The following is a 15459-nucleotide window of genomic DNA, read 5'->3' on the forward strand; positions in this document are numbered from 1 at the left end:
GGAAGGGCTGCTCCAGGGTTTCTGTGCTTTTTCTTCCCTTTCTTCTCACTCGTCAGTTTCTGTTGTTGGGTATTAATTGATAAGGAGAGAGGGGGAAGGTAAAAATCACCGTAGAGGGAAAGACAAGAGCAGCCCGCCTGCTTAATGACAATGTAGATGAGTAGCTAGACCTCTCTTCTTGGCAGCATCCTGGTACACCAATGCCAGATCCTGGGTCTTAGGCAGATGACTCCCAATGCCCCTGCAAAGGGTTCCTGGAGCAGTATAAGTGAGGCAAGGCCAGGTGGACCTTAAGGGATAGTGAGCACACCCCTAAAAGTTGCAGACAGCCTTCTAAGGACCCATGACCTGGCCAGAGACTAGAACTTGTCATCTCTCTGTCCATCACCCACCTGGCCTGCATATGCTGCCTCTTGAGTATATTTGATTCTCTCCCCTCATCTCCGAGTTCACTGTCATTACCTCAGCCCTTATATCTTGTCTCTTCTTTGTTCAAACTCCTCAATGGTTCTTCAGTGTAAAGTCAGAACACAGGCTATAAGACTTTTTAAAAACTAGCCAAACTCTCATTCTCAGAGCCCTCTCTAGGGCCTTTTGTGTATCTCCCAGCCTATGGAGACAGGAATATTGTCTAATTTATCTCGGTCCTTAGAATGAAGGAAAAACTCTCCATCCAAGGATTCTTTCTAGTCCTGGCTCTTCTCTTTATCCCATTTGCCTGGCATCCATCTGAGACTCACCTTTCTGTGGCTAGTCAGTGAGAGCAGATCAGTAAGGCCGGTTGGCATCCTTAGGCCTCTTTAGCTGGACCTTGAGCCTCTTCATGCCAATTTGAAAGCCGTTCATGGCCTGAATAGCAGTCTGGGCACTGGTTGGATTGTCAAAACTAACAAACCCTGGGCATGGGGGTGGGCAAAGAGGTTAGCTGCTAAACCTGCCTAGCAGGGCCTCCTTTCTTTTTAACCAACCCCCTCATTTCCCAAGTTCCTCAGGCCAGTTCCAAATACCTCTCCATTTTTACAAGTGTGCATGCAATATACATAAGAAGCACGCCCATAAATGCAGATGGTTGGAGATTCCTAAGGCGTGACTCTTGGAAGAATGGGAGATAACTCTGTGGGACAAGTGGGGCAGTGTGTTGGTTGGGTCTTTTCCTGTCTTTCCCTGCTTGGATTGGCTGTCTCCCTCTACTACTCCCATTCTAGTCCTTGGAATTGCAGTTGGAGTTGGAGGGTATCTTTGGTCCCAGAACCAGATGATTCTGGCTCTTGTCAAACTCCAAAGCTCTGACCTGGTTGAATACATTCTAGACACCTAAGTTTCCCAGGTGAACATGAAAGAAGGTTTGTTCTTTGTCTAGGCTTAGCCTCCATCACTGGCCTGTGACCCCACTTTGTGCCACATATTCAGCTACTGGAAATCACTGCCTTATTGTAGAGTCTGTAAGGGAATTCTGAGGCTAGGAGTGGGAGAAGCCAAGGTATGGGGCTCAGCTCACCAAAACATTTGCTCTGGTTGGTGGCTCGATCCACAAAGACTTTGGCAGAGACAACGGCCCCAAAGGGCAGGAATGTCTGTATGAGTTCTGCATCACCAAACTCCTGAGGCAGGTGATAGATGAAGAGATTACAGCCTTCTGGGCCTGAAGGAACAGTAGCAGGCTGGTTAAGGGAAGGGACCCTGAGTCCAACCCCACCCAGGCTCTGAACTCCAGCCCCCAGTCCCTCACCTTCTCTTTGCTGCTGGGGTAGGGCTGAAGGCTGCTGGGGAAAAGCTGTGCTCACTGGGGCATAGGCCGTCGGATAGGCTGCTGGAGACAGAGGTGGGAGTGGGCAATGATCCCCTGGAGCCATCCCCCAAACAGGACCCCAGCCATTTCTGATCAGTTCAACCCAGTCCACCATAACCCTTGTCCCAAGAGAGGTTGTTGAGATTTGGGATGAGTTGGAAAGGAGGGTTGACTCTTCAGAACAGACACTAAACCTCCCCACAAATCTCCCTATTTCTTTCTGGGGCCCTTCAACCCCCCCAGGCCGCGCAGCGCCAAGCAAAACCTGCATAGTGGTGCATCCCAGCGTAGGCCTGCTGCAGGGGGTCAGCCACACCAGGGCTCTGGGCTGGGGAGAGAGGGGCGCAAGGCCCACGGTGAAGGCCAGTGGGCAGGGTCAGGTGAGAGACTCGGGGAGTGTGGGAGGTGGTGGGTTGCTGTGAGAGGCAGCAGGGATAATAGGAACCCCTTCCCCAAAGCAAGGCCCTGCCCCCCATTCCCTGCTCCTTACTCCACTGAAGGGAGATTTGGGCAGAGTCGGGTGGGGTGGCCCACCTGGATAAGGAGAGAGCCCATTATTGTAGAGCGTGTCAGAGCCTGGCTGCCCGTTGGTCTGGGGAGTCAATGGGCCAAATCCATTGACCCCAATGGTCGCTGGAAGACCCGCGAGAGTGCCAGGACCACTGCCAGGCTGGGAGTTGGCTGTTGGCAGTGAAAAAGGTAAGTGAGTCAGGTTGTGGCCCATCCCACCCCTCCCAGTGGCTGCTCAAGGGTGCTAGAATCATACCTGTTGCAGGCAACAGTGGCGCAGCCACCAGGCTGAAAGCCGCCACATGCTGCATTTGGGCTGCCACTGCGGCTACAGGGCCTAGGCCCGGGCCCTGTGCAGCTGCCAGCAGGGCTGCCTGGTGCTGCAGGATCTTTGGGAAGTAACAAGGACATGTTGGAGGGTTTTGCAACCGGCAGCTGCCTTGGTTCCCAAACCCCTAACCTGGCCCAGCCACCTGCCCACCGGTGCTGCCTGAGCCAGGCACCTACCGCTGTGGTGTAGGCGCCACAGGCCCCAAGTGGCAGTGGTGTGGGATGGAAGGCACCCAGCTGGCCAGCCATCTGCTGCATTCGCCGCAGCGCTCGCTCGCGGTCTGTATCTGCCAGCTTGACCACGAGGCTGGACGAGGCGCCCTGGACAGAGTAGGGCAGGGTAGGCCGCAGTGACTGGTCCTGATACCAGCCCAGTCTCTGGGTCAAGGGCCTTCCCCATCAGGCCCTTGACCCAGGGTACCGAGCTCATGGGGGAGGAGAAGCCCGTCCCGCCCCACTGGCCTCACCCTCGGCCCAGGCACCCGCCCTCACCGCCATAGTCCGGCTGCCGTGCAGACCCTGGATGGCCGCCTGAGCTTCCCCTTGACTCCCGAACTTGACAAAGGCACAGCCTGGGGCAGGATAGAGGGATGGGTGGCTCAGGCTACAGAGGCCAAAGGATCATGTGGCCCCGAGTGTGAAAAGGTCACCAGGTAATCCCAGTGGGTAATTCATGTCACCTTTACTGGTCCCGTCAGGGCTCCGCAGAACTGTGCACTCCTCAATATGACCGAAGGGCTGGAACAGGCGTCTGACGTCCTCTTCACCCTGCTGCTTGCCCAGCATCCCCACAAACAGCTTCCGGTCCTCTGGGGACAAAGCCATGAATGACCTGGGGACTCTAAATCTTCCTGGACACCCCAGAGTAGATTGAAGAGCTTGGAAAGAAAGTAGCTAACCAATCTAGCTCTTAGGGAAGAAGTGTTGGAAATGAGAAGGCCCTGGGGCTCCAAGTTTGGGTCTCTTTAAGGAGCAAGATAGGCCAATCTAGAGGAAAGGAACTCAGCTCAGATTTCCATCAGGAAAACCTGGGTCCTGGAGAAACCCAGAAAGATTCATTTTTGCTCTTGTGGGGAGTGATATAGTCTTGATACCTTTGAGCCAGTAGATCCTTATATGCATCAATTTATGTTTAGCATTTCTATTAGTTTGGGAGACGCTGTTTCAGACCTTCCTAGAGATATTAGGGGAGGGGTACTCAGAGAAGGCCTTTGTATTCAGATTGGGTCCAGAGATGTACACTTTTGCCGGTCAGCCTGGAGGCTAGAATCAATGTCCCTTCCTGCTCAAATCAAGGAGAATTGTGAGTTAAAAGAGCAGAAAACAGTTGTTTTATTATACTACCTCATCCTCAAGACACTGAGCAGTGGAATGATGAATCCTTACCACCAGCACTAAATCCAACCTGGTCTTGTCTCCCAAGGGCCTATAGAGGAAGCTTGGGTTTCTGAGCCTCCAAGATTAGCATTTGCCCCTTTACAATTGATGAATTGTCTGAACCCTTTCCTTATTTCCCACTTCTACCAATCCATCCCCTCTCCTAGTTTCCAGAGCCTTCTCTGAAACCTGTTAACCCCTCCATGACTTCCCTTGTCCTCTTGCCTGATCTTTCCTCCAAGTGTTCATGCTATGGGAAAACAAATTCTGCCTATAGACCTAGATGACCACCTAAAAATAAGTCTGATCCCTCTGTATACCCACACTGGCTATGGGAGTGGTAGAGTTGCAGGAAAGGGACTGTAAGCTAAGTCTGTGTCCCCTAAAGAAAACTCAAAGGTTGGGGTTAGAAACCAGGTACTAACTGCACATATATCAAGTTAGGCCTCTGCAACACTATCCAGGATTCTAGGATAGAGGGTACAGACCACTGACCCTGCTGGTTAAGTCTACTTCCTCTTTACACTAAAGTAAACCTCTGAATTTGGGATGGGGCTTGCCTATGTATGGAGTGATATATGTTAGAAGAGAAGGTATGGGTGGGAATCTAGCTTTGGGCTTCATCTTCAGATCTTAGAGCTCAGAAAAATCCATCCAAAACTCCTTTACTCTTTGCCAAACTTGGCTGGGCATATAGGGTCCTTGAATTCTGTGTGCAGAGAAAACAAGTCTGGTAGGGGTCACAGATTGAAGTCCAAGACAGTGAAATGGAAGTATAGATCAATCAAAGTTAGCAATGGGAATGTCAACAAGGCTATGTGTGTGTCCATATTTCACCTGGTTTGTTTGGGGTTCAGCCTTAGCTGCCCTGGGGATCCTAAAATGTTTGTCAATGCTGTGTCTGTGTGGTGGGCAGAGGCTGCAGTTCATATGTGGCAGGAGGAATATGTTTCAGCAGAATCCACTCTCTGTCCAGAGAGGGGTACTGCCTGGTGATCCTGTGTGGAAGGGAATGGATAACGCACCTATGGCTGAAATTCTGAAGGAGGTGCTGACCTTTGGTGGTGAGCGTACAATCCAGTGAGTGTTCTTTGCTTCTGGGAGTGTTAGCCACAGAATAGTGCCCTTGAAACAGATCTTTGATTTCTCAACCTTTTTTTTTTAAGTGGTGGAATACATTGTTCCAATAAAAATCTCAGGATGAGGCTCAAAATTTAGGGGAAAAGTAGAACTGCTCTGACTGAAACCAGAAAAGGGGGACTAAAATCCCTCCCGCTTAATCTTTTCCTATAACCCCATAGAGGGGGCTCAAAGGAAAGCCCTTTGAAACCATTAACATGGATGATAAAGAATAGAGTGCCAGATAGTGTGCAGGGGGATCTGAGATCATCCTGTTCAAAACCTGAGAGAACAGGAAAGGTCTTTCATGAATCCCTTGACCAATCTGATGTTCATTATTTTGCCTTGACATTGGGGAACAAGGTCTATTTAGACAAAGAGTCAAACCCCAGAAGTCTATGTTCTTAGGTCTGACACTAAAATATGACAATGTAGCAGCAGGAGGCCTAGAAGAGACTAGAGAAGATGTTGGGGACTTCCAGAGTCGCAAGGGGCTTCACAGAATTCCAATTTATAGTGTAGCTGTATCATTGGATAGGGTCTATAAGATGTTGTTGGCACCCAGATAAGATGTCACACCACATGGACCAGAATCCAGTTAGCCCTTTGTAAGGAAAGAGATCACAGGTTCAGATGAAGCTGCCTACAAAGGAAAGAGATTTGTATGGACAGTAATGATCTGAGCCTTCATTTGTGCTTCCCCTTGTTGCTTTTTCTGCTGCTGATGGTCAGTTGAAGCTCATGTAATAATCCATGAAATTCTCTGATCCTTTTTCTCCAATGAGACTATACTGAATTAAGAATTTCCATTTTCATGTCAGGGTACTGACCCTATGGTTCTGTACTACTGGGCTATATAGGACTTGACACTGAAATGATCACCCACGATGGGCTTGGATCTATGTTGCCTATTTCCTAGGTATCAAATCGGATGTAGAATTGTCTTTTCTACTTCACAGGAAATTTGAAAATGTTTGACAGGAGAATGCAATGGGTCACAGTGACCATGAACCTCAGGTAATCCAAAAATAGTGGAATAAGTTTCTCAAGAGACCCAATCAAAGAAAGTACAGGCTGTACTTGAGAGTAGCCTCCAAATCCACATCCCTGAAGATGTGGAACTGATTGATGCCTACATACAGGATTGATCATCTCCTCTAGGTCAAATTCTACCAGTTTGGTAAAGGGGGGATGTTACAAATCTGGCATGATGGTTCATGCCTGTAATCCCAGCTACTCCAGAGGTGAGGCAGGAGGATTGCAAATTCAAGGCCAGTCTGGGCAACTTAGTGAGATACTGTCTCAAAATAAAAAGAGTTGAGGATGTGACTCAATATTTACCTAGCATGTGCAAGGCCCTGGGTTCAATCCCCAGTGCCAGGGGAACAAGGGGGAGGATACTACAAGGGGCAGGTCAGGAAGGTCTGAATAAAAACATCCCATGGGTTGTGGGTAGGTCCCTAGAAAAATGGGAATATCAAACATGGAGGCTCAACCTCCCTTGAGTAGAAGGAATTAGAAGGCATCATCAGTCTGGAGATGAGACATAGAAGAGAGTAGGTTCAATCCCCAGTACTGTAGGATTGGAAAGCCATATAGTTGAATGGTATAACTGCATTTTCCTGTTTTCAGTTAGTGTGTACTCTTTGTTCTTCTCTAAAATCATTTTTAAACCCTAAACAAGTGGCTTAGGCTCCCATAGGCTCCTCCATGAAACTGCCTTGGCACAGTGGTCATGTGAGTCAGGAATTCTAATACAAAAAATAACAGGTTCGAGAGCCCCTAAATCCACACAGAGTTAGTCTAGTTCATTTAATATGTAAATAACTCCTAATAGGTAAAGAACTCATTTTCCTTAGAAAGGGAACCAGGATGATGTTCAAGAAAGGAGGCTGTGCCTCAGGTGTCCAAGTTTCTGGTTTCTAAACCCTTCACACCCACTCCCCTCCATATTAATTGGATGTCATGATTGTAGGGACAGAATAGGGAAAGGTTTCAGCCTTTGAGTATCAACTATTAAAACTATCCTGAAAATACTAGTTCACCTTTCTGTCCAAATACCATCTCAAAAAGTCCTGCTGGTGGCAGCAAAGCACTTCTCCTCTGGTGTTATTAGTGATGAGTGCAGAAGAAGCCTGCTTGGCTTCTTCTAACTAAAAAATTGAGTGAAGGAATATCCAGGACAGGCAGAGACTCCTGTCTAGATATAATAAACATTAAAAAGGACATTAATTTTAAAAACAAATAACCTAAAGCTGTTAGAATAAATAATTAATTCATCTAAGTTGCAAGATACAAAATCAATGCTCAAAAATTTGTTGCATTTGTATACACTTACAATTAACAATCTGAAATGAAAATTAAATAAACAATTACATTTATAATAGCATGAAGAAGAAGAATAAAATATTTATAAACACATGTACACTGAAACTACACACTTGCTGGAATGAATTTAAAAAGACAAAAATAAATGGAAAGACATCCCATGTTCATGGATTGGAAGATTTAATATTGTTAAGGTAGCAACCCCACTAAAAACAATTTACAGATTTAAATGTAATCTCCTCCAAAATCCCAATGACATAGAAAAATTCATCCTAAAATTCATATGTAATCTCAGGGAACCTCAAATGCCAAAAATTATTGAAAAAGAAGAACAATTCCCTAATTTCAAAACTTACTACAAAGCTACAGTAATCAAAACTGTGGGGCTGGGGATGTGGCTCAAGTGGTAGCATGTTCGCCTAGCATGCATGAGGCACTGGGTTTGATTCTCAGCACCACATAAAAATAAAATAAAGATATTGTGTCCACCTAAAACTAAAAAAATAAATATAAAAAAAACTGTGCTACTGGCATAAAGACAGCCAATATAGACCAACAGAATAGAGAGAGTCCATAAATACTCATTTTTATGGCCAAATTATTATTATTATTATTATTATTATTATTATTATTATTATTATTTTTGATGTTGGAGAGTACTGGGGATTGAACTCAGGAGCACTCGACCACTGAGCCACATCCCCAACCCTATTTGTATTTTTTTTTAGAGACAAGAGTCTCACTGACTTGCTTAGCCCTTTTCTTTTGCTGAGGCTAGCTTTGAATTCCTCAGCCTCCCAAGCTGCTGGGATTACAGGCATGTGCCACCATGCCCAGCTCAACTTTTTTTTTTTTTTAAAGAGAGAGTGAGAGAGGAGAGAGAGAGAGAGAGAGAGAGAGAGAGAGAGAGAGAATTTTTTTAATATTTATTTTTTAGTTCTCGGCGGACACAACATCTTTGTTGGTATGTGGTGCTGAGGATCGAACCCGGGCCGCACGCATGCCAGGCGAGCGCGCTACCGCTGAGCCACATCTCCAGCCCAGCTCAACTTTTTTTTATGGTGAGAATGATTAAATTCTAATTCTGAAATGTACAGTACATTATTGTTAATTATGGTTGCAATGCTGTACAATAGATCAACAAAAATTATTGTTCCTGTTTAACTGAACTTTTGTCCTCTGACCAACATATTCCCTTTTCTCCATTCTCCCCTCCCACCCACTTCTGTTGAACACCATTTTACTCTTTGCTTCTATGAGTTCCACTCCTAAGTGAGATCATGCAGTTTTTGTTTTCTGAGAAATTGTACAGTGGAACACACCAGTATTGAGATAATTGCATACTTCTGGTCATAGTACCATTACTCACAATAACCAAAAGGGGAAAGCAACCCAAATGTCCACCAAAAGATGACTGGATAAACAAAATGTGATATATATATATATATATATATATATATATATATATATATATATTACACAATGTACTATTACTCAGCTTTAAAAAAAAAAGGGAGGGCTGGGGTTGTGGCTCAGCGGTAGAGCACTTGCCTAGCACGTTTAAGGCACTGGGTTACCTCCCAGCACCACATAAAAATAAATAAATAAAATAAAATAAAAGTATCATATCTATCTGCAACAACAATAAAAAAGGGAAATGTAGCACATTCTATTGCACATCATATTACAGGACTGAACCTTGAAGACATTACACTAAGTGAAATAAGACAGTCAAAAAAGATGAATACTGTACAATTTCATTTACATGAGGTTATCTGGATAAGTTAAACTCATAGAAACAGAAAGCAGAATAGTGTTCACCAGAGGCTACAGGGAGGGGGAAATGGGGAGTTGATTAATGAGTTCAGGGTTTCAGTTTTGCAGGATGAAAAAGTTCTGGAGATCCATAGCACAACAATGTGAATATACTTAATACACTTAAAAATGTACACTTAAAGTGGCTGACAATAATTTTCACATTATGTGTATTTTACTATTAAAAAATAAAGAAGGGGCTGGGGATGTGGCTCAAGCGGTAACGGGCTCGCCTGGCATGCGCGGGGCACTGGGTTCGATCCTCAGCACCACATAAAATAAAATAAAGATGTTGTGTCCACCGAAAACTGAAAAATAAATATTTAAAAATTCTCTCTCTCTTCTCTCTCTCTCTAAAAAAAATATTTAAAAAATAAATAAAAAATAAAGAAGGGGGCTGGGGATGTGGCTCAAGCGATAGCGCGCTCGCCTGGTATGTGTGGGACCCGGGTTCGATCCTCAGCACCACATACCAACAAAGATGTTGTGTCCGCCGAGAACTAAAAAAAATAAATAAATATTAAAAATTCTCTCTCTCTCTCTCTCTCTCTCTCTCTCTCTCTCTCTCCTCTCTCACTCTCTCTTTAAAAATAAAATAAAATAAAATAAAGAAGGAGCCAGGCTTGGTGGCACACACCAGTAATCCCAGCAACTCAAGTGGCTGAGGAAGGAGGATAGCAAGTTCAAAGCCACCTCAGCAACTAAACAAGACCCTAATCAACTTAGTGAAACCATGCCTCAATAAAATAAAATAAAAAGGGCTAGGGATGTGGCTCAATGGTAGAACACCTCTGAGTTTGATCTCTAGCACCAAAAGAAAATAAATAAAAAATAAAGAAGGGCTTTAAAGAAGGTACAGCAAAGAGACCTGGAGCAATAAACAGAACAAAGATTCCACTGTCCTTTCATCCTGATTCAGGAAAGCCAGGAGGTGAAAAAGATGGACTAAGTATGGCTTGGTCCTTTAAAATAAAAGACTCTTAGCTTCTACAGATGCATTTTCCTTTTGCAGGCTACACACATGTACCTGAAAGACAGTATCATTATGGGAGGCTTGCCAGAGTTTTCCACAGCCATGACTTAAAATAGTTACCTCAATCACCTTTAGGTGATCTGCTCTAAAACGAACTGCAGAAAAGCACCTCTCTTTACCTTCAGAGGTAGAACATATTTCAGGAAGTGAAGAGTTAACTTGGCCAAAGTCTCAAGCACTCCTGTGAAACCTAACTAGTCAGGTCTTCCTGGGAAAAATACTTTCTAGAATTAAATAAGTATAAAGACCAAAGATAGATATGACTGTCAACCAACTGTATAAGATGGTTTTTGCAAAGGTCCATGTCTGATTTAAGTCAGATAATATGTCCCAGGATTATAAAACTCTGAAAATTCTACTTCACAATTCAAATTTAGGTTTGGGGCTACAGCAAGGCCCTGAATTCAATCCTCAGAACCACACACACACAAAAAAAAAAAAAAAAAAAAAAAAAAAGGAAAAGAAAGAGAAAACTATTAAACTTAATTCAAACATTAGTTACACTAATGTGGTTTTTTGGTTGGTATTTTTTGAGGGGATGCTTGGGATTGAACCCATGGCCTCATACATACTAGGCAAGTGTTCTGCCACTAAGCTACATCCCAGCCCAGAGTTATATTAATTGTTAGACACTACATAAAGTGGAATCCTAGAAAGAATTTGGAAAAGATAATAATATATGCTTATTTTTTTAAAAAACTAAAAGCTGATACGTAAGCAACTCCATGCAAATTCAGGCAGAAATTACTTAATTATAGTATGTTGGTATGAGGGATAATGTGAAAACAGATAATTGACTTTTGAGTTAAATCAAATTTCAAGATTAAAAAAGAGATGCAAAATTCAGGTGGTATGGCGCACACCTATAATCCAAGCTATTTGGAAGACTGAGCAAGAGAATCACAAGTTCAAGCACCTTAGGCAACATAATGAGAACCATCTCAAAAAATAAAGAAGAATAAAAAGGAGATGCCTCAAAGTACATTTTAAAAGCCTCTGTGAATGTTTTAAATCTGAAAGTTTTTTTAAAAACTAGCTGTGCCCAGTGGTACATACCTGTAATTCCAGTGACCTGGGAAACTAAGGCAGGAAGATCCCTAGTTGGAGACTATCCTGGACAATCTTGGGAGACTCTGTCTCAAAATAAGTAGGGCCAGGAGCTGGTCATGGTGGCACATGCCTGTATTCCCAGCAGCTCAGGAAGCTGAGGCAGGAGAATTGTGGGTTCAGCCAGCCTCAGCAACTTAGCAAGGTCTTAAGCAACTCAATAAGACCCTGTCTCTAAATAAAATACAAAAAAAGTCTGGGGATGTGGTCCAGTGGTTGAGTGTCCCTAAGTTCAATCCCTGTTACCAATAAATAAATAAATAAATAAATAAATAGAGCTGAGGATGTAGTTCAATACCCAGTACTACAAGTAATAATAATGATAGTAATAATAAAAAATAATTAAAATAAAAAAACTAAAGTGGAAGGAGTGTACCAATTGATTACTTAACCTATTTCTATATCTTAGGCAACTTAGATATATTTGTTGGATAAAAAATACAGCCAAGTTGGGAAGTAGAATAACCCGAGCAATCACCAATATGATTTATGAATTTATTGATTCTATATTATGAAATTTGAAAGGGAGGAAAATATACAGGCAATTGATCATTGTGGATTTTGCCTTATGACTAAAAAAATACATTTCTTGCAATAGTATATTTACAGTTTAACTTATTATTAGTGTTTCCAATGTAGAGTAATGTAAGTTAAGAAAAATCAACATTACCATGCTGAAAGCAAATAAAACAGACTTATTTAGTTACCATTGTCTGAGAAATTTGTTGACCCTTACTTCTGACCACAGATAATTTCAGGTTAACATTTGAAATACATGAATCTTGGATTTTTATGCAGGCAGACATTATTTATTTACTTATTTAATTTTGAAATGGGATCTTGCTGTTGCCCAGACTGGTCTCCAACTCTTGGGCTTGAGTCATCTTCCTGCCTCAATCTCTCAACTAGCTGGGACAATGAGAGTGCCATTGCACCCTGCCTAGACAAACATTTTAATGTTTACCTTTAAATGTATCCAAATGCAAAGGGAAAAGTTTTTATACATGTTTGTTTAATGTAAAAATGGGCACCATTATTATGTTAGGAGAAAATTAGATTCATTTTCATTTAATAGTAGTTGTTCAACATATAACTGCCACAGAATGTAAAATTTGGGCACAGAGTATGGAATATCTGAACAGTATAAAACTTGGTTGCATAATTTATAGGAACTGGCTGGGATAAATTAAAATAATATGGTCTATGAAGGCCTGGATGAACATCTGGCACTGAGAAAAGTGCCACCAATCCTACAGGGGGTCAGCCATGCAAGAATAAGAACCTCCCATCTTCCTCAGGCAGATCCTGTTGTATTGCAATTGTGTGGTAGGCATTGAATTCCCAAGAGTTACCAATAATTTCTAAAAGTAATACAAATATGGCACATATGCTAGTTATTCTACCACAAACCTCATGTTTATTAATTGAAAGTACAAATACTGCTACTCTTTTGCATTGGCATTGAAATTCAAGAGTCAGGAGATAAAATAACTATTTTTGTTCAAAAGCTCATGTGTGCAAAGTGGAATGTTCCTTTATGGCAGATGGCGAAAAGTAACGGTCTTTGGGCCAAAGAAACAAACTCAATACATTTCATTAGGCTTTCGCTATACTAGTCCATTGTGGAGATGGGGGTGGGTACAGGGAATTGAACTCAGGGGCACTTGACCACTTAGCCATATCCCCAGCCTCTCCAGCCCTATTTTGCATTTCATTTAGAGACGGTTTCACTGAATTGCTTACCACCTCGCTTTTGCTGAGGCTGGCTTTGAACTCTTGATGCTCCTGTCTAAGCCTACCGAACCGCTGGGATTACAGGCATGCAGCTGTAGTCCATTTTAAAAGCTGAAAAAGTTGCCAATATTTAATGTAATCAAAGTATAAATTTTTATTATGTTATGAGAATCTCACCCATTTGGGTTACCTACTACCTAGGCTCCTTCTGACCTCAGATAATCTCAGGTTAACATTTTGAAATACATGAATAGTTGAATTGTTGATCCCTGTTTTATGGAAAGAAAAAAATTATAATCCTTTCCAGAAGAACATAGAGGAATTTTGGAAGATTATGTTTGTTTTGATATCCCTTAAATTCAGGTTTCATTGATACCACTATCCTTATCAGATACAGAAGCCATTATTAATCATCTGTAAACTAATGGCTTTAATTAAAGGGATAATAAAAATATACAGGCTCACTGGCTTAAATATATCAACATGGATGTGATCATTACTTCTAAGTTTTTAGAATGTTTGAAGAACAAAAGTAGGACTTGAATGGGATAGGCTGTCCCACAGTTGTATCATCTGTTACATTTCAAAAGCAAAAATTTAATACCATCTTGAATTGAATTTCCCAAGCATTGAGAAAAATTGTGTTAAAATTCAGCAGAGTTGAACTCATGTCAGAAGAGATATATGATAGCACTAAAGAAAAGTAACACATTTTGATTAATAACAACATTATATAACAGATCAGTTAGTAATAAAATACTTTTAAATTATAAAAGCCCAACTATTTCTACAAGATTTAATTACATACTCCTCTCTCCCAAATATGTAGCAGAGAGCAGGGAGGAATTGAGAGACCTGACCATGTAAACTTTCAAGGAGTATTTATGGATACATTTAGAATATATACTACTTGAAGATACATTGCTTGTCAAGAAATATGTGTGTAACCTGTGAATTCCAGAAACTCATGAGGCTGAGGCAAGAGAATCTCAAGTTTGAGAACTTCTAGGCAATTTAGTAAAATCCTGTGTCAAAATAAAATTTTAAAAAGGATTTGGTATATAGCTTAGTGGTAGATCACTCCTGGGTTCAATACATATTAACCACCCCTCAAATCTGTATAACACATAAGTTATTAATTTAGCTATGAGACTGCCCACTTTTCAGCTAGATTTGCTTTTCCTGCCCTGTTGAGCTGTTTTGAATCTGAATAGGTATATAGGTGGTATGCCACATATATAGAATTTGTCAATAACGTGTACAAAAGGAGGAATAAAATTATAACACTCCAACTGAGGCCATAAGGTCAATAAGAAGCATTATTAGCACAAGACTTCCTTTGTTCTGCTGCAATGCTGATGGATACGTGGCACTCCATACAGTAACTGTAGACCCAGTTCCTGAAGAAGACTCCCAAGTTGCATCAAGTTGCCTGAGGCCTTTGAACATACTATCCCCTCTGCATGAGACACATGCTACTTCTCTCCTTTCTCTGACCACTTCCTGTTACCTTTCAGATCTCACTTTATATCACTAAATTTTGTTACCTCTTGAGAACTCATCTTGACCTCCCAGAGGGGGTTAGGTACACCTTGTTTGTAATCCCATAATCCCTTTGCACTTTCCCTTGAGAAACATTGATCACACCCAATTGTGACCCTTTTTCCTCATAGCCTGGAGCTCCATGAGGCCAAGTGCCAGGACTGCCTTGCTCACCATTGTATTCTTTTTATGGAGGAAGTTACTCAGAAGATATTGGTTGGATGGTTAGATGAACTACAGATGAACCTGTCTGCTTCTCACTTACTAATTTATTTTTGGGTGACTTATCTGTGGGACTCTCTTGTGTTTATAGGTTAGAATATGGCCAACATTGGCCCTGATGCCTAATAGAGCTTCCCAAGGAGCAGAAATTCTTAGAACATGTGATTCAGAAGATTTTTATACAGCCTAGTACATCTCAAAAATCTGACTGGCAAGAATGATATGGGAAAGGAGGGTGTGTGAGTGTGTGTGTGTGTGTGTGTGTGTGTGTGTGTGTGAGAGAGAGAGAGAGAATGAGGGAGGGAGGAAGAGAGAGAGAGGGAGGGAGAGAGATAGAGAGAAGGGGGAGGAAAGTTGAAAATATTTTTCCAAGACAAAGTATGGGGGTATAGCATCTTGACCAAAGATCAAGAGTCAGAGACTAAAGCCCAGAGAATCTGAACAGATGAAGGGAATATTCCACAATGGAACCATTAAGCTGCCAGAGCCCTTGTGAGTGTAGACATTGAACTGAAGTCTGAGAAGGTGTGCAGAATTAGTAGGGGTCAATAAA

General features: G+C 42.3%; 1 protein-coding gene across 24 annotated transcripts in view; it reads right to left on the reverse strand.

Annotated features, from left to right (window-relative positions):
- Positions 1 to 768: 768 nt before the first annotated feature.
- Celf6 (CUGBP Elav-like family member 6) overlaps positions 769 to 15459 on the reverse strand; it is a 29105-nt gene continuing 14414 nt past the window's right edge. Inside the window, exons 4-12 of one of the 24 annotated variants that reach the window (XM_026387655.2) lie at positions 3310 to 3438; positions 3122 to 3201; positions 2807 to 2950; positions 2556 to 2688; positions 2324 to 2470; positions 2055 to 2117; positions 1730 to 1810; positions 1499 to 1642; positions 769 to 896 (exon numbers count right to left, since the gene is read on the reverse strand). In XM_026387655.2, coding sequence (XP_026243440.1) covers positions 769 to 896; positions 1499 to 1642; positions 1730 to 1810; positions 2055 to 2117; positions 2324 to 2470; positions 2556 to 2688; positions 2807 to 2950; positions 3122 to 3201; positions 3310 to 3438 — 1049 coding nt within the window. Of the gene's footprint in view, positions 898 to 1498; positions 1643 to 1729; positions 1844 to 2042; positions 2118 to 2323; positions 2471 to 2555; positions 2689 to 2806; positions 2951 to 3121; positions 3202 to 3309; positions 3439 to 15459 lie in introns of all 24 variants that reach the window. The other 23 variants (XM_026387680.2, XM_026387675.2, XM_077800036.1 and 20 more) reach the window with 23 other exon arrangements.

Source organism: Urocitellus parryii, chromosome 6, assembly GCF_045843805.1.
Source record: "Urocitellus parryii isolate mUroPar1 chromosome 6, mUroPar1.hap1, whole genome shotgun sequence".
Classification (NCBI taxonomy): Eukaryota; Metazoa; Chordata; class Mammalia; order Rodentia; family Sciuridae; genus Urocitellus; species Urocitellus parryii.